Below are 11,799 nucleotides of genomic sequence, written 5' to 3'. Positions count from 1 at the left end.
TAAAGTGCTATTCATTTGAGTGAATATGTATTTCTTTAAGCAAGAATTAATTATTTATTTGTCCCAAAAATTTATGCATAGTGTGTAGGGGAACGCGACAGAAAACGAAAATTTTCAGTATAGCGAGCACGCCCAGGACCACTATGGAGACTGCATACAAGGTTTGATCTGTTCCATACCGACTCGAAGCGCAGCGGAAGAAGAGTCGGTGGAGATCGTTGGTGCAGATCCCAGCAGCTAGGATTTACAACCTCCCAGCCATGAGGATGTACTCCCTCGTCGGACAGCCCTTCGGGAGGCGGTCGGACAGTCCCCCAGATGATGTCGCGGACAGCCCTTCGGAAGGACACTCGAACAGCCCCTCGGGCAAAAGACCGAAACTACGACCTCTCTACGGGGTTGCACACATACGGTGTCAGCTATCCGGCAGGGCTTCGCCGTCCAGAACTAGTTCCTGCCGGAACCCAGACAACCTTACGGCTCTACGAAACTCTTTTCGTGGGAGGGAGAGAAGAAGCCAGATAATGCATGGCATGTGTATGAGAGCAAGGGGATGAGCTTTGGGCTGCCCACTCCTCCTCTATTTATAGGAAAGCCAAGGGGTAGGGATGGCTCACAAAAACCCAAAATGCCCATGCAAATGTCACACGTGAAGGGCATAATGGGGAGGGAAGTGGAGCTCCATGGAGCCCCACACATGTGGCCGGCCAACCCCCTTGGGGGGGCCCCATGAGGAGCATGCTTGGCCCCCAAGCCCTTCTAGAAGCCTTTTGGAAATATCCCAAAAGGTGACTCACCATAAAATATCCCAAAAAGCACTTTCACTATTCACAACGACATTTTTCAGCGTCCGTTCGAACTGAAAATATTTATGTGGGCTTAGAACATTTCCAGTACCCACCATAATAATTTTCAACGCGTTCCGAAACAATTCCGGTTTTAGTGATTTTCATCTGCGAAACGCATCTGAAGTGGCTCCGGCAGCTCCGGAACATTTCCGGTTTTTATCTTAGAAAATTCCAAAAAGCTTCCAGAATGATTCTGGCACCCTCCAAGAATTATCAGGCATTTGCCGAAACCAATTTGACTTAATGGTATATCCTGAAACAACTTTTCGGTATCATTAAAACTCATTCGATGACCTCTCTCTGCGGTACGATTCCGCTGTCCGAAACTTTTCCGGTGTCCGAAACTTTTTCGATGATTTTCTCTCAGACTCCCTGTCCAGTATTCAGCAGATAGATGACCCTTAAGCGTGTGACCCTATAGGTTCGGTGAAGTATAGACATGACCTGGAACCTCTTCCGATCAATGATCAACATCGGAGCCGTGGACACCCGTATTAACCCCTATACCAACACGAATGAATATTCGAGTGAACCTCCAGTTGCCTTGAGCTATTCCTGTTGCTTCGCGATATGTCACAAACACCTGAGGTGAGATTTATTGCATTCCTGTGGATCAACAATTTGTCCACCATGCAAGTTACCTCATTACCGGTTTTGTTCTCTTTTCTCGTTTCCGTGTTCCGGCATCCCAGTGATCAAATCACAATGTGTCTGGCCAGACGATGATGGATACCGTTACACCGAGAGGGCCCGAGTATATCTCTCCATCGTCGAAGGAGCAAATCCCAATCTTGAGCTATCTCGTTACTTGCCATACTTTTCCGTGAACCCGTAAGCCGCCGTAATAGCCACCCAGTTACGGATGACGTTTAACATACCCCCAAAGTTCACGAAGCAAGTATGAAGGAACTCGATACTCTCATGGTCTAAGGAATTATGCAAACATTGACTTCTTTGTGCTATTAACCATTAACTTGTGACGAATGTATCTCATAGCATAACATCAAATTGGGTCGATTCAACACAAGTGTTCTACTAATAATTGTGCCCTCAAAATTGCCGGCATAGTCATGCCCATGATCAGGAAAACAGGATCATCATGCAATACTTGAGCCAGTCATAGAGGCTTGACTAGGAATACATTTTACCGATTATTATCCCACATGTGCACATGAGTTTCCCTCCAAGCCTCGTTTTATTTGCAGACTCGAGAATCATTGCAGTTATAGCATGGAACATAAACCTTCATTACAAACCAGGAGATACAAAATAACTGATATTACTGCCTCTAGGGCATATCTCCTACAGACTCCCACTTGCACTAGAGTCATAATCCAGTTACATGGCTTCCCTAACACCAATGGCTATCCGGTGTTGCTCATTCTTTGCTCGTGGTAGAGGCTTTGTCATTGGGTCTGACACATTCAGATCCGTGTGAACTTTGCGTACTTTCACTAAACCCTCTTCGACATGATGTCGAATGAGTTTATATTTGCGTTGAATATGTCTTGTCTTATGGTGTGAACTTGGCTCCCTTGCCTGAGCCACGGCGCCACTATTACCACAATAGATCTCCATCGGGTCCTGGGCACTAGGAACCACACCAAGGTCTTCAAGAAATTGCTTGATCCATACCGCCTCCTTGGAGGCTTCTGAAGCAGCAACATATTCCGCCTCCATCGTAGAATCCGCCACAGTCTTTTGTTTGGAACTTTTCCAATCTACTGCGCCACCGTTCAGTATGAAAACATAGCATGATTGAGATTTGAAGTCATCTGGGTCAGTCATGAAGCCTGCATCAGTGTAACCACTTACAATGAGCTCTTCATCACCTTCGTACACAAGGAGTAAATCCTTGGTCCTTCTGAGGTACTTAAGAATACCCTTGACTGCGGCCCAGTGTTCCAATCCTGGATCACTTTGGTACCGACTGCTAACACTTAGTGCATAGGAAACATCTGGTCTTGTACATAGCATGGCATACATAATAGAACCAACTGCCGAGGCATATGGAACATCATTCATTTGCACTCGCTCATCGAGAGTCCGAGGACACTGATTCTTGCAAAGCACTGTGCCAGGTGACATGGGGAGAAGGCCCTTCTTGGAGTTCTCCATGTTGAACCTTTTCAACACCTTGTCAATGTACGTGCTTTGGCTAAGCGCTATCAGGCGTTTTGATCTATCTCTATAGATTCTGATGCCCAATACATATGCCGCTTCGCCTAAGTCTTTCATTGAAAACCTCTTTTTCAATGAGTCTTTTATTTCGCTAAGAAAATTCACGTCATTTCCAATCAACAATATGTCATCCACATACAAGATTAGAAATGCTTTTGCGCTCCCACTAAACTTCTTGTAAACACAAGATTCTTCGTCATTCCTGATGAAGCCAAACTCTTTGACCACTTCATCAAAACGAATGTTCCATCTCCTTGATGCTTGCTTCAGACCATAAATGGCTTTCTGAAGTTTGCATACCTTTCCAGCATCCTCATGAATGACAAAACCTTCTGGCTGTATCATGTATACATCCTCTTTGAGGTTTCCATTTAGGAAAGCCGTTTTGACATCCATCTGCCATATTTCATAGTCGAAATAAGCAGCAATTGCTAGCAATATCCGAATAGACCTAAGCATAGCTACGGGCGAGAAAGTCTCGTCGTAGTCCACTCCTGGAACTTGCGTGAACCCTTTCGCGACAAGTCTAGCTTTGTGGATAGTAATGTTACCATCCGCGTCCGTCTTTCTTTTGAAAATCCATTTACAACCAATCGGCTTTACGCCTTCTGGAAGTTCCTCCAAGTTCCAAACTTGGTTTTCGTACATGGATTCCATTTCAGATCTCATGGCTTTGTGCCATTCTTTTGAGCTGGGCCCTGCCATCGCTTCCTTGTAGTGTGCAGGTTCATCGTCTTCAAGAATGAAGATTTCGTTATGAAACCACTCAGGTGGCTGGATAGCCCTACCTGATCTGCGCGGTTCAGTTACAACATTGTCTGAAGTCTCCGCATCACATGCGACAACTTCCGGATCGGTTGTAGGGATAATTAGCGGAATTTCTTCCGGTTCCTTAGCCATATCAACGGTTGCCGAAGATTCACTAATCTCATTAAGTTGTACTGTCCTCCCACTCACTTCTTTAGTGAGAAACTCTTTCTCAAGAAAGACTCCATGTTTTGCAACAAACACTTTGTTCTCGGAGGCGTGGTAAAAAGAATACCCAACTGTCTCCTTGGGATAACCTACAAAGTAACATTTGTCTGATCTAGGATCAAGTTTGCTTGGCTGTAAACGCTTTACATAAGCTTCACAACCCCAAATTTTGAAAAACGACAGGTCGGGTTTCTTCCCGTGCCACATCTCATGTGGTGTTGTCTCAACAGATTTAGACGGTGCTTTGTTTAGTGTGTGAGCAGCAGTAAGTAGTGCGTGACCCCAAAAAGATATCGGAAGATTTGTAAGAGACATCATCGACCTTACCATGTCCAACAAGATTCGGTTACGTCGTTCTGATACTCCGTTTATCTGTGGAGTTCCGGGAGGCGTAAGTTGTGAAACGATTCCACGGTCACTCAGATGTTGGCCAAACTCATGACTAAGATACTCGCCTCCGCGATCAGACCGCAGAAACTTAATCTTTTTGTCACGATGATTTTCTACCTCATTCTGAAATTCTTTAAACTTTTCAAAGGTTTCTGACTTATGCTTCATTAAGTAGATATATCCATACCGACTTAAATCATCAGTAAAAGTCATGAAGTAGAAATACCCACCCCGTGCGGCTGTGTTCATTGGACCACATACATCACTATGTATTATTCCCAATAATTCATCCGCCCGTTCAGGATGACCCGTGAACAGCGTCTTGGTCATTTTCCCCATCAAGCAAGCTTTACATGTGTCAAATGATTCAAAATCAAAGGATGGTAAAACTCCATTTTTATGGAGTCTTTGCATGCGTTTCTTTCCGATGTGGCCAAGCCGACAGTGCCACAAGAAAGTGGTGGTGGTATCAGCCTTCTTAAGGCGTTTAGCATTCACGTTAAAGACATCATTTCCACATTCAAGATTTAGTATGAAAAGGCCCCCAACAATGGGTGCAAATCCATAAAACATATCCTTACAATAAAGTGAACAACCATTGTTCTCAGACTTGTACGAATACCCATCGTGTACTAAACATGATCCGGAGACAATGTTTCTACACAACAGTGGAACAAAATAACAGTTACTTAGTTCTAAGATAAATCCTGAAGGGAGACGTAGAGGCATAGTGCCGACGGCTTAAGCGGCGATCCCAGCGCCGTTCCCGACGCGCATCACGACTTCATTCTTTGCCAGCTTGCGCACCTTCTGAAGCCCCTGTATCGAGTTGCAAATGTGAGCAACCGATCCGGTATCAAATACCCAAGACTTAGAATTTTCGCTAGCAAGCAAAACGTCAATGACATTAACTTGTATAACAATTATACCTTTTCCGGTTTTCCCGGTCTTCTTATCTTCCAGATACTTCTTGCAGTTTCTCTTCCAGTGTCCTGTGCCCTTGCAGTAGAAGCACTCAGTTTCATTCTTGGCTCCGCCCTTAGAGTTGCTTTGGGAGCCGGTCTTACCGGCGCCCTTGCCCTTCTTTGGCTTGCCTTTCTTTTTGAAACTGGCGGTTTTATTCACAAGCAACACTTGCTTGCGATTTTTCCGCAGTCCTCCTTCTGTAGTTTTCAGCATGGCGAGCACCTCTTCCGGTGTCTTCTCCATCCCTGTCATGTTGTAGTTCATGACAAAACCGTCGTAAGACGGGGGGAGTGAAGAAAGCAACATGTCCATCATATGGCCAGGTGGAAGTGGAAATTCCAGGGCTTTAAGCCTTTCAGAATAGCCAATCATTTTGACCACGTGTTCGCCAACTGAACTACCCTCAGCCATCTTGCATTCAATCAAAGCCTTCATGATATCAAATCGTTCAGACTTTGCGGTTTCCTTGTACAGAGCATCCAATTCCCGGATCATATCACGGGGTTTATGGAATTCAAAACGTTTTTGAAGCCCTGGACTCATGCAAGCTAGCATGAGGCACTGCACTAAGTTGTGATCATCATCCTTAGTGGCCCATACATTTTGTTCATCTTCCGGGGCCTCTGCCGCCGGTTTAGCTGGAAGAGCAGTTTCAAGCACGTACAATTTCTTAGCGCTCCTGAGGACAATCCTCAGGTTACGGACCCAGTCCGCATAGTTGTTTCCAGTCGTAGCTAACTTCTCTTTCTCTAACATCGAGCCTAAGTTGAACGCGGTGTTGCGAGCCATTTGATCTACAACGGAAAACACAAGTTTCACTTAGACTTTGTTTATAATGAAATTTGCACTAGTGAATAAACATTTTTATTCTAAAATGCACTCCCACTCAAATCAATATCTCTCAAAATTGATTATGAGTGATTCAAGATCCATGTCTTGATTGTTCGCCATTGGTGTAACACCACTGATGACAAAAATCTTAACCGGTAGGACAACTTGCCAATCACACCACTATATGACTCTTGTTCATCTTTCGATGCGTGTGTTCCGAGCTCATGACGGTCATGCCTGAACGTCAAGACAACCAAGTGATCTCGCTGCGAGGTCTCAACTCACCCGCCTCACACTTCTCTAATCGTTTGTACCCGTGTGACACGGCGCACCCCGAAAAGATAGGTGCCGTGACGGTGCTACACTTGGGAGAACACTATCTACTTGATATCTTTAAGTGAGAGATCACCCTAATAAAAGCGACTACCGCGCAATCAAGAAGGGTGCATCATAGGGGATAAACATCTCAGGCAATTCATAATTAGCATGATATGGTATAGCCCTTTCTGACGGAGAAGTCTTTCAATTCTTCGTCTTTGACATTTGCGTCGGTGTTCACATTCGCGAAGATTGCCACCACCTTGTCGATGCACCAGATAATATTGCTATCTCTATAGCTAATAAAATAAGTGCATTACTTAAGGTTGACACGCAGGTCATTAAAGTGCAATCATATGGCTCCAGCCATCATGCCGAATCATGACATGCAGGTCATGTTAATTACATCATATAGTCATCTCATACATAATCAAATTGAATATGAGCATTGCTATACCACATCATATGCACATCCTGCAAAACCAAGTTAGACGCCTCTAATCGGTTTATGCAAAATTTTATTTTACGTGGCTTCTAAGGTTTTGACTTAAACCGCAGCTACCAACGTTTTATCATCAAGTATGATTATTCAAGTTGCTATATTAACATCTCGGGGTGTATGAAACACGAGATAATTAAATCTCGAGCCCCATACTAAACTTCGTCATACGCATGACCCCCGTGCAGATCATATCTGCAATGCCCTTTCATCTGCGAATTTCATCTTTCTTTTGACTATGGCAGAACCCAAAGAACTGATAGCACTTCCATGATCAATCAGGATCACGGATTGCCAGAACTTTTTCAAATTCTACCATGCTGTCTCGAGATTGAGCAAACGCAAATTCTAGGGAAGCAACAAGAACGTCGGGTAACTGATTTCATCTGTTTAAATAATTTTCGGCAATAGATCTCATCTATCCCAAAATTATATTATGCAATACCCATACATCTCCATGTATTCTAGATCGTAACCTGCATCTACGCATAGCACGGCTCTTGATGCCTCTGTAGGGGAACGTGGCAGAAAACGAAAAATTTCGGTATAGCGAGCACGCCCAGGACCACTATGGAGACTGCATACAAGGTTTGATCTGTTCCGTACCGACTCGAAGCGCAGCGGGAGAAGAGTCGGTGGAGATCATTGGTGCAGATCCCCGCAGCTAGGATTTACAACCTCCCAACCGCGAGGATGTACTCCCTCGCCGGACAGCCCTTCGGGAGGCGGTCGGACAGTCCCCCGGACGATGTCGCGGACAGCCCTTCGGGAGGACACTCGAACAGCCCCTCGGGCAAAAGACTGAAACTACGACCTCTCTACGGGGTTGCACACATACGGTGTCAGCTATCCGGTAGGGCTTCGCCGTCCAGAACTAGTTCCTGCCGGAACCCAGACAGCCTTACGGCTCTACGAAACTCTTTTTGTGGGAGGGAGAGAAGAAGCCAAATAATGCATGGCATGTGTATGAGAGCAAGGGGATGAGCTTTGGGCTGCCCACTCCTCCTCTATTTATAGGAAAGCCAAGGGGTAGGGATGGCTCACAAAAACCCAAAATGCCCATGCAAATGTCACACATGAAGGGCATAATGGGGAGGGAAGTGGAGCTTCATGGAGCCCCACACATGTGGCCGGCCAACCCCCTTGGGGGGCCCCCATGAGGAGCATGCTTGGCCCCCAAGCCCTTCTAGAAGCCTTTTGGAAATATCCAAAAGGTGACTCACCATAAAATATCCCAAAAAGCACTTCCACTATTCACGACGACATTTTTCAGCGTCCGTTCGAACTGAAAATATTTATGTGGGCTTAGAACATTTCCAGTACCCACCATAATAATTTTCAACGCGTTCCGAAACAATTCCGGTTTTAGTGATTTTCATCTGCGAAACGCATCTGAAGTGGCTCCGGCAGCTCCGGAACATTTCTGGTTTTTATCTTAGAAAATTCCAAAAAGCTTCCAGAATGATTCTGGCACCCTCCAAGAATTATTAGGCATTTGCCGAAACCAATTTGACTTAATGGTATATCCTGAAACAACTTTTCGGTATCATTGAAACTCATCCGATGACCTCTCTCTGCGGTACGATTCCGCTGTCCGAAACTTTTCCGGTGTCCGAAACTTTTTCGGTGATTTTCTCTCAGACTCCCTATCCAGTATTCAGCAGATAGATAACCCTTAAGCGTGTGACCCTATAGGTTCGGTGAAGTATAGACATGACCTGGAACCTCTTCCGATCAATGATCAACATCGGAGCCGTGGACACCCGTATTAACCCCTATACCCACACGAATGAATATTCGAGTGAACCTCCAGTTGCCTTGAGCTATTCCTGTTGCTTCGCGATATGTCACAAACACCCGATGTGAGATTTATTGCATTCCTGTGGATCAACAATTTGTCCACCATGCAAGTTACCTCGTTACCGGTTTTGTTCTCTTTTCTCGTTTCCGTGTTCCGGCATCCCAGTGATCAAATCACAATGTGTCTGGCCAGACGATGATGGATACCGTTACACCGAGAGGGCCCGAGTATATCTCTCCATCGTCGGAGGAGCAAATCCCAATCTTGAGCTATATCGTTACTTGCCATACTTTTCCGTGAACCCGTAAGCCGCCGTAATAGCCACCCAGTTACGGATGACGTTTAACATACCCCAAAGTTCACGAAGCAAGTATGAAAGAACTCGATACTCTCATGGTTTGAGGAATTATGCAAACATTGACTTCTCTGTGTTATTAACCATTAACTTGTGACGAATGTATCTCATAGCATAACGTCAAATTGGGTCGATTCAACACAAGTGTTCTACTAATAATTGTGCCCTCAAAATTGCCGGCATAGTCATGCCCATGATCAGGAAAACAGGATCATCATGCAATACTTGAGCCAGTCATAGAGGCTTGACTAGGAATACATTTTACCGTTTATTATCCCACACGTGCACATGAGTTTCCCTCCAAGCCTCGTTTTATTTGCAGACTCGAGAATCATTGCACTTATAGCATGGAACATAAACCTTCATTACAAACCAGGAGATACAAAATAACTGATATTACTGCTTCTAGGGCATATCTCCTACATAGTGTTCCATATACTATTTTGAGCTCTGTGCTAGATCTTTGGAATTGTCGATCATTTGACCCCAATATGATCCCTTGCAAGGTTGAGCTAAAGGTTTAATAAATCTTCTCTCAAAAAAAAAGGTTTAATAAATCTATATCTATACCTACTAATAAATGGGCTATTGAATCTTACTACCGTAATTTCGTCCATCCACCTCACCGTTTCGTAAGGTTTGTCCGAGGTGGTATTATTTTTAAGCGCACGCTCAAGATCGTTCACGTTTATTTATGGGCCACCAGCAGGCCCGAACGTCCGCGTGTGTATGGCGATTAATATAAAAATGGTTGTTAGTACCGATTGAAACAAACGGAAGAAATATGCACCTGGCCGGGATTCGAACAGGTGCCAGGCTAGGCTGCAGCGAACGTACGAAGCAGTCCATCTAGAAAGGGTTCTTGTAAAAATGGATGGAAGTAATTATTTATTCGTATGAAGTTAAAAAAAAAAGAGGACAAACATTCATGATAAAATAGCCTCACCTCGGCTGTTTGCATTGAATTTCATCAATTTATATAGTTCGCGTAAAATAGTCCCAACAAGTAGCTTGGGATCAACAAAGATTGTGGGGCATATCATGCATCCTAGGAGGGAACGTACAGTTGAAATCACATCAAACGGCAAGCTCCTTGCTTAATTAAGAGTTGGTATTGTGGGCAAGAGTTAGTAAGCAATGACGGAAACCAAGGAATAACATGAATGGCATGATCCGGTAATCTAGTTAAGGAATTGTGAGCAAGAATCACGACGGTAAAAAATGCTATGTGTGATGGTGGCATCAGGCCGCGAGGCCAAAACCAGCAATGGCACGGACGAGCACAACCGTCCATGGAGCCAAAGCGCGGCGTACATGCAGTCAGCATGGGTTCATACGTGCATTGACGGCGGCCTGAGCGGCTGCGCAGTGCAACCTACTCCCTCAGTCCCATTGTCAAAAACACTCTTATATTATGGGACTGATGGAGTTCTTAGGAACGGGTGTACGGCTATGGTGCGAACGGAGGACTGGCTTGTATAGCTTTGCAAAGTGCACATATGACAACAAAGCTGCAGTGTGGAGATTTAGCACCTAACTTTCTACCATGCTTGTAGAGGTAGAGAGCCCGTTTTGCCTCGTACGCCTGAGAGCAGCTTAAGAATTCGGTGCAACTTAAGCATATAATATTTCTTTTCTACCGCTTCTTATCACGGGACAAATTGAGTCGGAAGTGATGACAAAAGAGACGAGGCGATGTATGATCGGCGCCGCCAAGATTAGCCAGTCATGACCGAAGTGACGGAACCATCGGTTAAGGAAATTTGGGAGCATTCATGGCGGGAGAAAAAAGAAGGGGTGTCCAAATCCCAGCCTAAGTGGCAAGTTAATGATTTACTTTACACAACAGTGAAGGGAGGTGCTAACTGTTTATAATTTAAATTTTGTTTATTTTATACCCGTTGCAACGCACAGCCCAATTTGCTAGTCCATCTAAAAGGCTCAAAATTTTCGTTGGTGTTGTACGACAAGGTTGAGCTAAAGGTTAAAGGAGATGGTGCACTGCACATAATCCCTTGCAAGCAGCATGTTTCCTGAAAGCTAGGTTCAATTGATTTTGTGACTGAACAACAATTAACCTGATCACTAACAACCATGCCGATGGAACTGATCTTCTTTACTGCATTAAGGCTTATCCACAATTGAGTGAGTACTAACATAAGTATGTAATTTTGTATCTCCACTATTTGATAAGTAGTATGTTGTCCTGCCCATAATAATTGTTCCGAAGGAAGTGATCAGATCAATATTTAAATTTTAGTATTCTCTATATGATTACACATAGGATTAGCTAAAGATAAATTTAGGGATAAGTTATGTTAGAAATGCTTTGAGCCTTTTAGATTTGATCCTTTGAAAACAACTTTGATCTTATCTTTCAAGGCCTTTTTATATTAGAAATATTTGATCCTTTTTAATATTAGAAATATTTGGCCCCCGTGTTGCCACTGGCCGCCCAACACTATGGCCGACCAACAGGACAAACATTGAAATGGACTGGGGATAGCCAATGCCGGCAGGTCGACCTGCCGGCTGCCGCTGGGGCTTCTCTTGTCTAACAAAGTAACAATCACATGAGCAAATGCCAAATATAATTCCTAAAACTAGGAGAACTCAAACTTGCACGGAAATCCCA

The 11,799-nt window shown here is 44.3% G+C and overlaps 1 protein-coding gene across 1 annotated transcript; it reads right to left on the bottom strand.

Annotated features, from left to right (window-relative positions):
• Positions 1–5,178: 5,178 nt before the first annotated feature.
• Positions 5,179–6,238, bottom strand: LOC147980881 (uncharacterized). Its single transcript, XM_087516983.1, has 2 exons — positions 5,324–6,238; positions 5,179–5,213 (listed from the first exon to the last, which is right to left on the bottom strand). The coding sequence occupies exons 1-2, from the start codon at positions 6,147–6,149 to the stop codon at positions 5,179–5,181; spliced, it is 861 nt and encodes a 286-aa protein (XP_087373109.1). The 5' UTR covers positions 6,150–6,238.
• Positions 6,239–11,799: the final 5,561 nt, after the last annotated feature.

The sequence above is a fragment of the Triticum urartu genome, chromosome 3A, assembly GCF_056163025.1.
Source record: "Triticum urartu cultivar PI428250 chromosome 3A, HENAU_Tu73, whole genome shotgun sequence".
NCBI classification, from domain to species: domain Eukaryota; kingdom Viridiplantae; phylum Streptophyta; class Magnoliopsida; order Poales; family Poaceae; genus Triticum; species Triticum urartu.
This window is presented reverse-complemented; position numbering and strand designations above follow the sequence as displayed.